We start from the raw sequence: 17,362 nt of genomic DNA on the forward strand, positions 1-17,362 counted from the left end.
CAGACATAGATTCATAGGACTGGAAGAACCAATTATGTTCAGTACTATAATACAAATTGTTTGTTTAAATTCATCCATCACCCAACTCCGGTGGATTCTGGAGTTCACACTTTCTTGACAGATGGCTACGGGACAGTGGTGGGTTTCAAAAATTGTTTGAACCTACTCTGTGGGTGTGGCCTCCTTTGTGGGAGTGGCTTGCCACCCATGTGACCGGATGGGAGTGGCTTGCCGCCCATGTGACTGGATATGAAGATGCCGACAACACTTGTCAGAACCACCTTAAATTACCTCGCACACAGCACTGGCATGCATAAGAATATGATGTCAACTTGTTTTTTAAAAGGCATCTTTGGTTTGCGTTAAAACAACTTCAACACACGCAATGTTCTGATTGCACCACAAACGCAGGAGTCATCCTTACCTTTCACAGAGGCACTGAGTTTTATAAATATGAGCTTGATAGTGTAGAATAATCATATCCAAGGAGCAGTGGTGGGTTTCATAAACTTTTGGAACCTCTTCTGTAGGAGTGGCCTGCTTTCCGGGTCCACTGGTGGAACCTCTTCTAACCGGTTCGGTAGATTTGACGAACCGGTTCTACCGAATAGGTGCGAACTGGTAGGAACCCACCTCTGCTACGGGATCTCTGCATAGACATACCTAGAAAAGAGGGAATGATTATTTTTAGAAACTTTTTTTTTGGCCCTTCAACTAGAATCTTCTTCCTGAAGATAAATGTGGGTGTGGGTGTGTATAAAGTTATTTGCATCGATGTGTTAGATCTCAGTGCAATGTGACTTCACATGTATACTGTTTTTCTCTAATTTTTCTTTAAAAATAGGATAAGCCAAATACATTAACATATAGGGGAAATACACCGAGGGGAGGAGGGGTAGGAAAGAAGAAAGATGGGTAGAGAGGGATGGGACAGAGGGTGTGGGGGGGAAGGCGAAAAGGAAGGGGGGGAGTGGATCTGGAGAGAGGAGTGGTAGTGGGCGAGGGGAAGTAGGGTAGAGGGGGATGATGGAGGGAAGATAGAAAGTTGGGTGGTGGTGGAAGAAAGAGGTGTATGGAGAATGGAAGAGGTATATTGGGCTTTTATTTTCTGGGGCATTGTCGACAAGAGGAATTGATGCAATTACTGTTTAATACTGTATGGGGTATACATGTGAGTGTATGAAAATGAAAATGAAAATAAAATATACTAAACAACAAAAAGTTATTTGAATCCAAAGCTCATCAGCCCAGTTGACATAAATAGTAATTAGGCTTGAATGGGAGCTTTGCTTCCTCTATGAAGGGCCATGGGTTATCCATCATCGCTTTGAAAAGGTTTCATCCCAATTTGACTCTTAAAGCAAAGATCTTGTCTGTTCAAAGTTACTCTTTCTGCTGCTCCCAAACTTAGAGCAAGTTCGTCTTGATCTTAAATATGATAAGTCTAAGGGACATTGATTATCATCCATTACTAGCTTAAAAATGAGTGTTTCCCAAACCAAATATCGACCACAAAATTAATTTGTGTTTAACATTGTGATTCAAACCTGTTTGTAACTAATCCTTTCAAATATTTGGGAGGCTGTTAGATGCCTATGGCAGATTGATATCACCAGGAGGCATTCCTGGATACCTGCCAGGTATTTTCATGGAAAAATTTGCATGGAGGCCTTCCAATATTCTATGCAGGGCTTCAAGGGCTGGATAAATATCTATCTCCAAAATCCAAGGAAGACATGTTGAGACTCTTTTAAACAATTCCCTTTATTGTTACTCACCTATAGATAACAATCTTGCCCAGCTAAACCGATGACTTGCACCATAAAACACATACCCTGGGAACTATTAGGGAGGAACCGTCTTCACTCTCTTTTTCCCACACAAACTATCTAAAAAACTGCGCTGTCTCTTAGACCTCTAGAATGCCCTCCCTGGAATCCAGACAACGTTCATCACAATTTTAATTTCCCGTGTTGTCCAATGGGGAAATTTTCCACACTGCAATTTTAAATTGCTCCTGTGCATAAAGGATGAAGACAGCTTAAGAAACCCTGTTCACAATTTAAACCCCCTTCTCTGCTTCTGCTGTAGTGAAAATCTGAGGACATTATTTGCCTGATTGCTGGTTTCCTCTTCTTCACCTCTCTGCCCCATTTCTGTGAAAGGAAGCACCAATTGCTTTCTTTTTCATAGGCATGTCTTTCAGGACACATGGTTCCCATTGATAGGCGTTTTGTATGATGCTTTTTCATTGGTTCCCTCCAGGGGTGGGATTCAAATAATCTTAACAACCAGTTTTCTGCCCCGATGATTCCTTCCAACAACCAGTTCACCAAACTGCACAGAAAGTTAACAACCGGTTCTCCTGAAGTGCTGCGAACTGGTTGAATCCCACCACTGGTTCCTTCTAATACTTTGACATTGTCCCTCCTGATACGTTTATTGGTAAACTGAAAATCAAAGTAAAAAGAAAAGGGGCATCTTCAGGATTTTGAGAGCCTGCCCATCCGTGCCAAAGATGTTCCTTCCAACAACCAGTTCACCAAACTGCGCAGAAAGTTAACAACCGGTTCTCCTGAAGTGCTGCGAACTGGTTGAATCCCACCACTGGTTCCTTCTAATACTTTGACATTGTCCCTCCTGATAAGTTTATTGGTAAACTGAAAATCAAAGTAAAAAGAAAAGGGGCATCTTCGGGATTTTGAGAGCCTGTCCATCCGTGCCAAAGATGTTCCTTCCAACAACCAGTTCACCAAACTGCACAGAAAGTTAACAACCGGTTCTCCTGAAGTGCTGTGAACTGGTTGAATCCCACCACTGGTTCCTTCTAATACTTTGACATTGTCCCTCCTGATAAGTTTATTGGTAAACTGAAAATCAAAGTAAAAAGAAAAGGGGCATCTTCGGGATTTTGAGAGCCTTCCCATCCGTGCCAAAGACCAACCAGCCTAGGACCTACCCCATGCCATTTTCGTTGAGTGAGGAGGTGGCTGTCCTGTCAAATTGCTTTATTGTGGCTGGTGAAACAAGCAGGCATTTGAGGAATGGAGTAACCAGCCTTAACATTCCTGGTTACTTTTTTATACCTTTTACTTGTTTTTTTTTTTTTTTAAATACTTTGGCCACCTAATGAGAAGAGAAGACTCATTTCATTTTCATTTCATTTATTGAATTTCTAGGCCGCCCAATCCCGAAGGACTCCGGGCAGCTTACAGAAATGAAAAATTATTTTAAAAGAATTAAAACAATGAGACACAACAAAGTTAAGAAAAAGCACAACATACACCCAATCAGAAAGGGGCCGGACCTCAATCAAGAGGTCAACGGCCCCAGGACTGCCGGAAAAGCCAGGTTTTAACAGCTTTGTGGAAGGCCATGAGAGTGGGTAGGGCCCAGATCTCTGGGGGCAGCTCATTCCATAGGGCCGGAGCAGACACAGAGAAGGCCCTACTCCTAGGTGTTGCCAGCCGGCATTGTCCCGCTGAAGGCACCCGGAGAAGGCTCATCCTGTGCAATCTTATTGGTCTAAGGGAGGTATTTGGCAGAAGACGGTCTCGCAGGTATCAGGTCCTAGGCCATGTGGGGCTTTAAAGGTGATAACCAGCACCTTGAATCGTGCTCGGAGACCAATGGGAAGCCAGTGCAGTTCGTGGAGGATAGGTGTAGTATGGGTGTACCTTGGTACACCCAATATCGCTCGCGCGGCTGCATTCTGGACTAATTGTAGTCTCCGAACACTTTTCAGGGGCTAAGACTCCTTAGAAAAGACCCTGATGTTGGGAAAGATTGAGGCGAGGTGGGTGGGGAAAGAGAAGAGCATGGAGATGATTAGGTGATTAGATAGTGTAGTTGATGCAATGATCATGAACTTAGGCAAACTGTAGCCGGGGAAAAGACAGGGGAGCCCTGGTGTGCTGTAGTCCATGCGGTTGTGAAGAACTGCACATGACTTAGCAACTGAACAATAAAACAACAAAGGTTTCTACGCTAGGCAAACATGTTAAGCAAACTATTTACCAAACTGACTGCCAGCAAAAGGATCCTTTTATGTATCTCCATTTACCTGCCTATTGACTGAAGGAGGTTTAAAGGAGATTATACCCAAAAAATAATAATCCCAAACGCTACATGCCTTAAATAAAGACAGTTGCATAACCAATGCTGCATCCTGCTTTGTGTGAGGGCCAATTTCCCCCCATATGGATTGACTTGAAAGGCAGCTCTTGTTCTGGGAAAAAAGCCCAGAAATTCTTTGGTTGGCCACCAGTGAAGTTCCTCCTCCATCTGGGCTGCTCCTAATTTCTCTTCTGTCAGAAGGTGGAGCTATATATATATATATATATATTGAGGGTGCATGGAATACATCACTTGCGTTAAGAAGAACCTACACTTCCCGAGGCTTTTCAGCAGGTCAGTATTCAAAAGTAGAAACTTGAGAAAGTGGGCAATCCTGTGATCCTTAAAAGTTTGTCTTCTGCTTGCTTATTGCTTATCAGCAAAACATTATTGAGTGTGACTAACAAATCAGGATGGAAAACGATTGCAAGATTCTTCTCCGAAAGTCCAAAAGAAGTGTTGGGGAGGGGGGTGGGGGGGATAAAGAAGAATTATGTGGAGCTGAAGAAAAGTTTTGTAAGAAATAAAAACTCTCATGGGTTTGTGAGTCTTTGAAAGTCACATGTCCTTCAGATTAGGTGAACAAACTCTTATTCTGTTAATTCTTTTTAGTAGAATTGCACTACTAAATCGATGTTGCAATCCTATGCCTGCTTATCTATGAGGTAGGGACTTTGAATTCAATAGAATTTCTTTTGGAGCAAACATATATTTTATAGTGCTAACATTTACAAAAGATAAGCAGCTGTTCCCAGTGGAAAAGAAGGGGGGGGGGAATAAATCATGATTTGAAATTTTAGAAAGAAAATGCTTCTCAAGTAGCTACGCTGGATTGGTCTTAAATTGTTGCAGGTGACAAAGCTTTACAACTTTGGGAGGGAGGTGGAAGGAATGACTATATTTTTTTATTCCTACAGGGGCAGGTTGCACATACACCTGCTCAGGATAATATAGATTTTTTTTTTTAAAAAAAGATGCTGCTATGAAATTGTTTCCTGCTAAAACCGATGTATAAAGGAGCATTTCAAAATGTAGATTCCTCTGCCTGAGGGTATCTGTATCCTCAAAAGATTTACTTTACATATTTAATGTAGCAGGTGCCAGGTTCCCAAAACCAAATAAGACAAATAGAGTTATTGCCAACGCAATTTCCTTGATTGTTCCTCACCTGTAGACAGAAATGTTGCTAAATTAAAGCAACTACAGTACTTGCATCATTAAGAGCCGGGGTGGCGCAGTGGTTAAATGCAGCACTGCAGGCTACTTCAGCTGACTGCAGTTCTGCAGTTCGGCTGTTCAAATCTCACCGGCTCAGGGTTGACTCAGCCTTCCATCCTTCCGAGGTGGGTAAAATGAGGACCCGGATTGTTGTTGGGGGCAATATATGTTGACTCTGTAAACCGCTTAGAGAGGGCTGAAAGCCCTATGAAGCGGTATATAAGTCTAACTGCTATTGCTATTAACGGGACCCTCTGAGAATCGCTAGGAGGCGTCTTAACACTCACACTTCAATAGCCCAACGATCTAAACTTCATTGTCTCTTATTCCTCGGGAATGCATTCCGTCACTCCTGGGAATCCAGACCACATTCCACCACACAAGATAACAGTTTAGTAAGACCATGGCTGGGAAACCCAAGCTTCACTACTTCAATGGAAGAGGGAGAATGGAAACCATAAGGTGGATTTTGGCTGCCGCTGGGATTGAGGTGAGTCCTCGAAGCATCTCTTACTTAATAATGTTTGTTTTGGAATCTGTTGCTGCCAATGTGGACAATCTGTTTCTCTCAGTTTTGAAGATGAATGTTACCGTTTTCAACCAACACATCTACACTTGTAAGACCCCCTACATTAGGGGCTGCCCTGCCATTAAGTTATTATTGTTATTATTAAAACAGCTGCCCTAGGCAAATTAGATGTCAGCAGATTTATGATTTAATGTGAGGAAAATAAGATAAGAGTCCAGATTTGGTCTCTGAGCCTGTCAATGTTTAGGAGGAATTTATGATGATCAAACGGAGAACTGTATGCACCCCCCCCCCAAGAAAATGGGGGAACAAGGGTAATAGACTTTAAATACCTTTGGAAAACAAATTGTATTTTTTACTCTCAGGAAGAGCCACTTGAGGGATTTTTTTTTAACTTCATTGTCAAAATAACTTGTCTAGTCTTAAATATTATGAATTAATGTGATGGAGATACAACAGCTGATTAATTCTGACATATACTATTTCACTATTTTAGATACAAATCTGTAATGGGCAAATAAGCTACAAACATCCTGATAAAGGCATTATGGAAACCCATATATTTCTCCCCTAAAATGTACTAAGTGATTAACTTCCACTAGTTTATCATCATTATGTTTGTGGCGTATTTGTTGGGTTCCTAACTCATGTTAACCTATGCTTCTCTTAGCCATGGCTGGTTTTAGCCACAATTGTCACAACTCAACTCAGTGAATCCAGCTCTCCAATTTCTCCTTGGAGTAGATTTACTTTTTATTTTATTTTATTTTTTTTACCAAATCTCTGCCAGGGATGACGGACCTGGGAATGAATTTGAGACATAGAAATCATTTTGGAAATCTTTTTGTCTTTTCCGTTTACTAGTTTGAAGAGCAATTCATTGACTCAAAAGAAGATCTACAGAAGTTAAAAAAAGGTGAGCAAAACATTACTCTGTGTGTGTTTGTGTGTAACATTCAGCAGATGATCTAGAGATGCATTTTATGTGTAATCTTCAGCGGGATCGTCTTAAGACTTTTGATCTAAATATTAAGCCAGTGACATTCAGAGATATAGGGAAAATATTGAAATTGCGAGCATGCCTTATAAGAGAAGTGGGGAACGATGGGCTCTTTATTACTTGTGGACTTCAAGCCAGCATGGAATTTTGGGACTTGAAGCCCAAAAGTTATAAAAGGGCTGTCATTCTCCACTTCTCTTATAAGGCGTGCTCGGAATTTCAATATTTTCCCTATATTTCTGAGTGTCACTGGCTTAATATTTAGATCAATAGCAATAGCAATAGCAGTTAGACTTATATACCGCTTCATAGAGCTTTCAGCCCTCTCTAAGCGGTTTACAGAGTCAGCATATCGCCCCCAACAACAATCTGGGTCCTCATTTCACCCACCTCGGAAGGATGGAAGGCTGAGTCAACCCTTGAGCCAGTGAGATTTGAACAGCCGAACTGCAGAACTGCAGTCAGCTGAAGTGGCCTGCAGTGCTGCATTTAACCACTGCGCCACCTCGGCAAAACTCTTTAAGACGATTCTGCTGAAGATTACACATGAAATGCATCTCTAGATCATCTGCCATGCTAAACGGGTGACGAACCCTTCCATTAATATGTCTCCTTTTTCCGTTTTACCAGATGGATACCTGCTTTTTGAACAGGTGCCCATGGTGGAAATTGATGGGATGAAGCTGGTGCAGTCGCGAGCCATTCTCAATTACATCGCAGCAAAATACAACCTCTACGGGAAGGACTTGAAGGAGAAAGCATTGTAATGTAACATTTTATAACTGTTTCCTACACATCGTATGAGGAGGAACAGGGAGTTCCTGGCAAATGATCAGAGCTGGCATGTGTTCTGCTGACATACTATGAGTCAGCAAATTTCACTTCCAAGTAGGACAGAGACCTTCTACAAAAAGCAATATATCCTCTTAAGTTAGAATGAAGTTCATTTAAACAAGATCATTAGGAGTCAGGGCATTCCTTGGCACTATTTAAGCCTGGTAAACTAGGTCAGTGCTCCCTTCTTATGTTTAATGTATTTATTTGCTTCTAATATCACCTTAAAATAGTTGTTTTCCTCTCTCTCTCTCTCTCTCTCTCTCTCTCTCTCTCTCTCTCTCTCTCCCCCTCTCTCTCTCTCTCTCTCCCTCTCTCCCTCTCTCTCTATCTCTCTCTCCCTCTCTCCCTCTTTCTCTCTCTCCCTCTCTCCCTCTCTCCCCCCTCCCTCCCTTGAGTTGTTCTTCACTGAAAATATGACTTTTAAATAGCATGCCAATCTTTTTATGTCAAGGAGTATGGTTGTAAACTACTCCTATGGCGTTAAAGGGATATCCTAGCCCCTGCCCCCCCCCCCTCTTTCCTTTCTTTGTCTGGAAAGGAATCACTTGCTAAGATGCTGAGCTTGTTGATCAGAAAGGTTGGCAGTTTGGCGGTTCGAATCCCGAGCGCCACGTAACGGAGTGAGCTCCCGTTACTTGTCCCAGCTTCTGCCAACCTAGAAGTCCGAAAGCATATAAAAATGCAAGTAGAAAAATAGAAGCCACTTTTGGTGGGAAGGTAACAGCATTCCGTGTGCCTTTGGCATTGAGTCATGCCGGCCACATGACCACGGAGACGTCTTCGGACAGTGCTGGCTCTTCAGCTTTGAAATGGAGATGAGCACCGCCCCTTAGAGTCGGGAATGAATAGCACATATGTGCAAGGGGAACCTTTACTTTTACCTAAAGGAACATCAAAACTTACAGGAAGGGAAGTTTCACCTGGAAAATTCAGGCGAAACACATTGCAAGTATACTTCAGATGCAGATAATCCTTGACTTACAACAGTTTGTTAAGTTAAGGCACTAAAAAAAAGTGACTTATGTCTCTTTTTTCACACTGATGACTGGTGCAGCATTCCCATGGTCACATGATCAAAATTCAAGCACCTGACAATGGGCCCGTATTTATGATGGTTGCAGCGTCCCAGTCATGGGATCATTTTTTGAGATCTTCTGACAAGCAACATCAACATCAATGGGGGAGCCATCCTGTCACTAACTTGACAATTGCAATGATTCCCTTAACAACTGTGGCAAGAAAAGTAAAATGGAGTAAAGTTCACTTAACAATAGTTTTGCTTAGCAACATAAATTTTAGCCAATTGCCGTAATAAATCGAGGACTACCATGACTGATTTTAAGCTACCGTATTTTTCGGAGTATAAGACGCACCAAGATTTTGAAGAGGTAAACTAAAAAAAAAAAGGTTTTGCACTCTGCAGACCTCCCAAACCCTCTGCACGTCTCATTTTTTGTGAAAAACGGGGCATGCAGAGAATTTGTGAGGCCTGAAAACTGTTCCTGGGAACTGGGGGGGGGGGCAAAAACGAGCAAAAAATGGCCCGTTTTTCGCTCATTTTTGCCCTCCCCAGCCCCCAGGAGCACTTAGCAGGCCTCCCAAATCCTCTGCACGTCCATTTTTGGGAAGGGGGGGCATGGTTTCAGGAGGCCAAAAATACTATATTAAGTGTATAAGACACACCCAGATTTTCACACTCTTTTTAGGGAGGAAAAGGTGCATCTTATACTGCAAAAAATACAGTACATCCATCCTATTAAGGAATGAATGAATGTCATACAGGCTTATTGTCAGTATAATGCAGAAGATCCAATGCATGTGGAGCGTTACGATTACTTGAAACCGAAATACAAAGTTCTATTGATGCTATTAATTGATGGTTGCATGATTGAAAGAAAGAACTATTTTGTATTGGAAGAATGAACCGTGTCATTCCAACATCTCTGCATCTGGAATTGAGTGGGGGGAAGCTCTACATTCACAGCTCTCTAAACTCACAGGGAACTTTTTTTTTCAATTTCAGAATTGACATGTACTGTGAAGCTACTGTAGATCTCAACGAGGGGATTATGCTGCTTCCTTTCAAGCCAGCCGACACCCGGGCGAAGGAGACACAGACAATCCTGGAAAAAGCCTCCACCAGATATTTCCCAGTCTTTGAAAGGTAGGGAAGCTAAAGTGATGGACGTTGTGATTCCATAAACAGAGCACAACAAACAGCAGAACCCTAATATTTCTTTTTCAACTTGGTGTAGGCGGTTCCACCACAAAACCGCGTTCGACTAAAGCGCGCTCGACGAAACCGCGTAGCTGACGTCATCAACAGGGTGACAACAGCGCGGAGACAGAAGCACGCTGTAAACGCTAAACCTAAAATTAACACCTAAACCTAAACCTAACCCCCCTAAACCTAATCCTAAACCTAACCCTAATCCTAACTCTTAACTTAACCCTAAACCTAACCCTAACTCTTAACCTAACCCTAACCCTTAACCTAACCCTAACCCTAACCCTTAACCTAACCCTAAACCTAACCCTAACCCTAACCCTAAACCTAACCCTAACCCTAAACCTAACCCTAAACCTAACCCTTACCTTAAGTTGAATCGGCTTGCTTTCAAAGCGCTATTTAAAGCGCCCTTCTTTCTCCGCGCTGGCTGTTGTCGCCCTGTTGATAACATCAGCGACGCGGTTTAATCGGGCGCGGCTTAGTCGAGCGCGGTTTTGTCGTGCCACGGGTGTAGACCAGTGGTGTCAAACTCAAGACCCGTGGGCTGGATGCGGCCCATGGGGTACTTACATCTGGCCTATAGGGCTGCCCTGGAAACAGTGAAGGACTGGCCTCATGGTGCTTCTGCCAACAAAAACAGGCTCCCAAGCTCCATTTTTGGCTGCCATGGCCTCCTGCAACTCTTTTCCAGTAAAAATGGATCTTGGCAGGAGGACATGATAGCAGTTAGCAATAGCAATAGCAGTTAGACTTATATACCGCTTCATAGGGCTTTCAGCCCTCTCTAAGGGGTTTAGAGAGTCAGCATATCGCCCCCACAGTCTGGGTCCTCATTTCATCCACCTCGGAAGGATGGAAGGCTGAGTCAACCTTGAGCCGGTGAGATTAGAACCGCTGAACTGCAGATAACAGTCAGCTGAAGTGGCCTGCAGTACTGCACCCTAACCACTGCGCCACCTCGGCTCTTATGCCTGCATATAAGGGGTTTGGAGGCTCCATAGCAGTGGTGGGTTTCAAAAATTGTTGGAACCTACTCTGTGGGTGTGGCCTCCTTTGTGGGAGTGGCTTGCCACCCATGTGACCCACCTCGGCCCCTGTCCATGCCCAATCTGGTCTCCTGGAGTCGAACACAACCCTGATGCGACCCTCAATGAAATCAACTACAACACTCCCGGCGTAGCCCAATTGGAAATTGGCGAGAGTACAACCTGCCAACTTCATATCTTCATTCAATACTCTCCTCCGAAGGCCTGGCAGAAATGCCTATTCAGGATAGGAGTTTATCTGACCAGACCATCAGGCAGAAAGGACACTTCTCTTAGCAACAGCTGCTGAATTTTATGAGAGACACCCCGTGCTCAGTGTTGGGTTTTATTTTACAATTCTATGTGTTTAACTGCCTGGTCGATGGAGAAGAGGCGTTTGTGAAACGTTCTATCAGAATAGTAATGAATACTATTCAACCTATTGCAAGATATCTTTCTCCTGATCAGGAAGGTTTACAATAAGGGTTTGGAGCAGGAAGTACAAAATCCTGCATTGTTCCAAAGCATAATTTTGTTCACTATTGAAATACTGTAATGTCATATGTCCAATTGCCCGTGTCATATCACTTCCATGTTATCATCTCCTTTTAACAACCCCGTAATCCCTTGTGGAGTCTGGAGTGTTTACTGGCTGGATGCTCTTCCTGTCACCAATGCGGAGTTACATTCAACAGATATATTCTCAACAAATTCTGTTGAAATACCCAGCCCCGCTTCAATTGTGAATGCTGTGTATTTTTAATTTGTTGTATCGTCTTATTTATCCCCTTTCCCTGTTTTATTGTAAGCCGCCCGGAGTCCTTCGAGAGTGGGCGGCATACAAAACTAATAAAACCAAACCAAACATGGCCAGGGAGAGAAGTATCTGCCGCTACCTAGGATCGATCTCACAGCGAGAACTCCACCTCTAGGCCACCACTACTCAATGTCGCTTCCATGTGCTACTGTGTTTCCCCAAAAATAAGACAGGGTCTTATTTTCTTTTGAACCCCCCCCAAAAAATAAGTGCTTGGCCTTATTTTGGGGGAGGTCTTATTATTTTTGAGGCGCAGGAAGCGGGGAGCATGCTCTCCTCATGACTGCTGCTGTGTTGCAATATTTTGGGGGGAGGGTTTATTTTCAGGGGATCTCCACGGGGAGGTCGTTCCAGAGGGCTGGAGCTGCAACAGAGAAGGCTCTCCCCCCCGGGGGGGGGGGTTGCCAGCCGGCATTGGCTGGCAGATGGAATCCGGAGGAGACCTAACCTGTGAGATCTAATCGGTCTCTGGGAGATAATCGGCAGGAGGCGGTCTCTCAGGTACCCAGGTCCGATGCCATGTAGAGCTGAAAAATTTCAAACTCTTTTATACAACTTTTATAAGTTGTAAAAAAGAGTTTATTTTATGGATATAGAACAAGGAAGTTACGATTTGCTTTTCTTCCAGTCTGCCTTTTCTTTTTTTTTTAAATACACAATGCTTTTGAGTTCCTGGAAGCCATAAAGACTAGTGGAATCTCTCTAAGCTAAGAGGATAAGGACAAACGAAGAACTGGGCCTCACTGGATATTTTCCCAAATTGAAAAGTGGGCTAGTGAGGGCGATTCTGTTCCTTCTCTTTGCATAGAGTTGCATTTTAGTTTTTTTTCCCCCTAAAGAAACCCTTTTGATGTGTCTCTTCAAATTAAAGCTCGCTTTGTCAGTTAACATTAAAGGGGAAACATTCCATTCCCTGTGAAAGGATGAAAGCTTCTCCAGTTGGCTGACTTCCAGGACCTCCAAACAGTCCTTTCCAATACTGAATATGTATCTAGAACATAACGAACCTTGATTATGCTCTGTATTATGCTCTGAAGGTGCTCAAGGATCATGGAAAAGAATTCCTTGTGGGGAAACAGCTCAGCAGAGCAGATGTTCAACTGCTTGAAAGCATTTTGACGGTGGAAGAGTTGAAGGCAGACATTCTCTCCGGCTTTCCTCTATTAAAGGTAAGCAACTTCTCTTGGGCAAGCCATAGAAGCATGCAGGACAGCATTGAATCAAAACCCCATCAGGTCCTGGATCCAAGTTCTCCAGATGGTGATGACAGAAGTGCAAGGCAGTTTCATGTACCACGCATAATAAGTGATAGCAGTTAGCAGTTAGACTTATATACCGCTTCATAGGGCTTTCAGCCCTCTCTAAGCGGTTTACAGAGTCAGCATATTGCCCCCAACAACAATCCGGGTCCTCATTTTACCCACCTCGGAAGGATGGAAGGCTGAGTCAACCCTGAGCCGATGAGATTTGAACAGCCGAACTGCAGAACTGCAGTCAGCTGAAGTAGCCTGCAGTGCTGCATTTAACCACTGCACCACCTCGGCTCGGTGATGGTCATTTCAGCTGCCATTCAAAATCAATCTGCCTGTAATAATTATATCCCATAGTTAATTCCCCTGGTATATTCACACACTTCAGGCTGATAATGAAAGATAACATGCAGTTATTCTGGTACTAGACTTTAATTCGAATCTGGGTCTTTTTCCCCAGTTACAGCAGCTACAACAAATTAGTAAATTGCTTTCTAATGGTTCAGCTGAAACATTTGTATGCAATATGCATAAGTATCTACTACTTCACTTACATCATAAGTATACAGCCTGGAAACCAAGGTTTAAAGCACCCACAAAACTTTTAGATAACCTTCCCTATAAACATACTCATATGTCTGTGACAGAAAACAATGGTGGTTAAGTATACGAGATATAATCATGTTAACTAAATTTACATTTTCATTAAAACCATTGTAATCTCTGGTGGCTCAGTGGCTAAGGCGCTGAGCTTCTCGATCAGAAAGGTCAGCAGTTCGGCGGTTTGATTCCCTAGCAATAGCAGTTAGACTTTATATACCGCTTCATAGGGCTTTCAGCCCTCTCTAAGCGGTTTACAGAGTCAGCATATCGCCCCCAACAACAATCCGGGTCCTCATTTTACCCACCTCGGAAGGATGGAAGGCTGAGTCAACCTTGAGCTGGTAAGATTTGAACAGCCGAACTGCAGAACTGCAGTCAGCTGAAGTAGCCTGCAGTGCTGCATTTAACCACTGCGCCACCTCGGCTCTCTAGCACCGCGTAACTGCGTGAGCTCCCGTGACTTGTCCCAGCTTGTGCCAACCTAGCAGTTCGAAAGCATGTAAAAATGCAAGTAGAAAAATAGGCACCATCTTTGGTGGGAAGATAACAGTGTTCTGTGTGCCTTCAGTATTTAGTCATGTTGGCCACATGACCACAGAGACGTCTTCAGACAGCACTGGCTCTTCGGCTTTGAAACGGAGATGAGCACCGCCCCCTAGAGTCGGGAATGACTAGCACATATATGCGAGGGGAACCTTTAACTTTACTTTAATCTCTGGTCTGTTTCTATCAACTTTAGAATGTGGCATATGGCTGTAAATAATAATAATAAATTTGCTAATATCGCATGTACACAAAATCATTAATGTACGTACATAATTGCTCAGGATACTTACATTTCAGCATACAGTATATGGAATTCTTTTTCTTTATATTATTTACTAATATTTTAATGCGTATCTTCAACCTTAATAGGCATAGGCAACATGTATGATAAACTATATGCAAAAGGCTATTATTAGGCAAATGTACCTAGATTCTCTAGGTCTTATGAAGTATAATGTTCATCTTCCTTCAATGTTGACTTACTGAGTACAGCTTTTGGACTGTAAAGCAAATCTTGAGAGGCAGGTGGGTGCAGTGGTTAAAGCATCAGGCTAGAAACCAGGAGATCATGCGTTCTGTTCTGCTTTAGGTACAAAACCAGCTGGGTAACCTTGAGCCCATCAGTGTCCCTCGGCCCTAAGAAACAGGTCAAGGCAAAACCATTTCTGAAAACACTGGCAAAAAAACCTCCTGCAAATATATTTGTCCAGGAATCAACCCTTATTCAAAAACATACAGACAGAGCAAATCTTTTAACCAATTTTATTGTGCACGCCTGCGTTGACAGGTAAACTTCACTTGACTTGTACAATTTGCAACTGGAATCAAATAGCAGAATTAAACGAGCCTTCAAAATATAGTATTTGGGTTATTCAGATGACAAATGTTTATACTCCGCAATGTCATTAAAAAAACAAAAAACCTAAAAATTCCTTTTTTTCCCTTTCTAAACTTTTTCTCTCCTTTTTTTATTCTTTTTTCAGGCTTTTAAAGAGAGGATAAGTAGCATCCCCACAATTAAGAAATTCTTGCAGCCTGGCAGTGCACGAAAACCTCCACTAAACGAGAAGGCGGCAGCTGAAGCAATAAAAATTTTTCACTAAATTTTGGCTGGGAATCTGGGGGGTCATTAACTGGTGTAGATAGAAATGCTGACTTTAGATGGGGCGGTAACTGTACATCAAGTGATTGTAAGGGACTGTAACTTACTTGGCAGGCCTCTGCTTTAGGATGAATCAACGATCAATTACAGCAGAAAGATCAAGATGTGTAAAGATAAAACTTTGCCATTAAACTAACCTGAAATAAAACATTCCATATTTGAGTATTTAATTGTGGGCACATCCCTTCCGAATTACGCAGTCAGTGACATACCTGAATTGCCACATTTGACACATTGAACATGAATTTGGGAAACTCTGGGAGACAGTGGAGGATATGGGGCAGGGGTGACATCAACTTACCTTGCTTAATGTTTTGCAAATGTGAGCACGCATGCATGTTGGCTTCGCACGCACGCGCCACCTCCGTGCATGCGCAGAGCATCAAAAACGGGACGCGATGATGTATGGGAGGGTGGGCGGAGCCTACTACCGAGCGCCCCTGCAAAGGTAAGAACACGAAGGGGAAGAATCTCCTGCGCCACGCGGTTTAGATTAGCTAGAAAGAGCGGAAATCCAACGATTCTAGTTAATATAAATCGTGCATCACAGCTGATCGTCGGAAATACTGGGTCACCAGAACCAGTAGCATTTTTTACTACCTGTTTAGGTGAACCGGTCCAAACCAGTAGCATTTCACTCCTGATGTGGGGTCCTGGCATGCTATGGGGTCACAAAGAGTCAGACATGGCTTAGCAAGCGAATAACAATGTGTCTGATCTTCCATTAACACCTTAAGAACATATAGCAATAGCAGTTAGACTTATATACCGCTTCATAGGGCTTTCAGCCCTCTCTAAGCGGTTTACAGAGTCAGCATATCGCCCCCAACAACAATCCGGGTCCTCATTTTACCCACCTCGGAAGGATGGAAGGCTGAGTCAACCCTGAGCCGGTGAGATTTGAACCGCTGAACTGCAGATAGCAGTCAGCTGAAGTAGCCTGCAGTGCTGCACTCTAACCACTGCGCCACCTCGGCTCCCAACAGCAACCAATATATTTGCCATACGTTTTTTGCATACATTTACATACAGCTTAAATATAAAAGTCGTGTGCCCGAGTTCTTAAGAAGAGAGCATTAAGAGCACATTAAAAGATTGCTTCTGAACAAGATGACAGAACCGTCCTTCATTGTGTATCCTGAAGCTAATACCATGTTTAACCCAGTGGTGGGATTCAAATAATTTAACAACTGGTTCTCTGCCCTAATGACCATCTGGGTAGGTGGGGCTTGGTGGTCATGTGACTGGGTGGGCTTGGCCAACTCAAGGTCACTCAGGTCGATGGGCGCTTCGCCTTAGCTGTTACAATGTACTAAGGGTTAACCGGAGGGGCAGTTTCTGTAAGTAGGCCAATAAAGATTAAGCTAGAAACAACACCAGAATGTTTCCTTCCTGCCTTCCTTACAGGATTAGCCCTGTAAAGTGGGGAAAAAACAAAAGGAGATTTCTTCCAACATTCGGTCCTCTGAACTGCTTAGAAAGTTACCAACCGGTTCTCCCAAATAGGTGCGAACTGGCTGAATCCCACCACTGGTTTAACCACTGCGTGAACTTTTAATATAAAAATTAGTATGACGCATAGTAGAAGCTACAGCTGGAAATGCAGATGCAGAATAACAAAGGCTTTTCTCAACCGGTAGATCAGTTTCTCACCCCAATGTGCTTTGCACCTGCTCGGCACAACGGTTATAAAACTTTACAAACCGGGCCCTTGGCAAGGGCATGCCGTGGCAGAAAACAGCATACTGCCTAAACCCGTTGCCCATCACCAGGAGCACTGTGTGTTTACTCCAGTAACTATTTACTTTTAGCAAAGCTTGGGATGATCACACTAGTTTTCAGGTCCTCTTGGAAATCTCACATGGATATTGCCTGGAGGGCCTTTACTCCAGTGTAGATCATGAACTTTCAACTGGGTGGGATTCTGATGTCATTTCCAGAATTGGGATTTTTCACAGATGTGCCTAAGATGTCTGATTTATTAAATTGGAACTTTAAGGATCGTTTTGCCTTGGACTCTGATTTAATT

At 43.1% G+C, this 17,362-nt stretch overlaps 1 protein-coding gene across 1 annotated transcript; it reads left to right on the top strand.

Moving 5' to 3' along the window:
* The first annotated feature begins 4,254 nt into the window (after window positions 1-4,254).
* LOC106545435 (glutathione S-transferase) lies at window positions 4,255-15,486 on the top strand. Its single transcript, XM_087718975.1, has 7 exons — window positions 4,255-4,410; window positions 5,699-5,824; window positions 6,728-6,779; window positions 7,494-7,626; window positions 9,724-9,862; window positions 12,807-12,941; window positions 15,155-15,486. The coding sequence occupies exons 2-7, from the start codon at window positions 5,738-5,740 to the stop codon at window positions 15,272-15,274; spliced, it is 666 nt and encodes a 221-aa protein (XP_087575101.1). The 5' UTR covers window positions 4,255-4,410; window positions 5,699-5,737; the 3' UTR covers window positions 15,275-15,486.
* Window positions 15,487-17,362: the final 1,876 nt, after the last annotated feature.

Source organism: Thamnophis sirtalis, unplaced genomic scaffold (assembly GCF_051295495.1).
Source record: "Thamnophis sirtalis isolate CommonGarterSnake01/CBP01778 unplaced genomic scaffold, rThaSir2_p1.2 scaffold_6, whole genome shotgun sequence".
Taxonomy (NCBI): domain Eukaryota; kingdom Metazoa; phylum Chordata; class Lepidosauria; order Squamata; family Natricidae; genus Thamnophis; species Thamnophis sirtalis.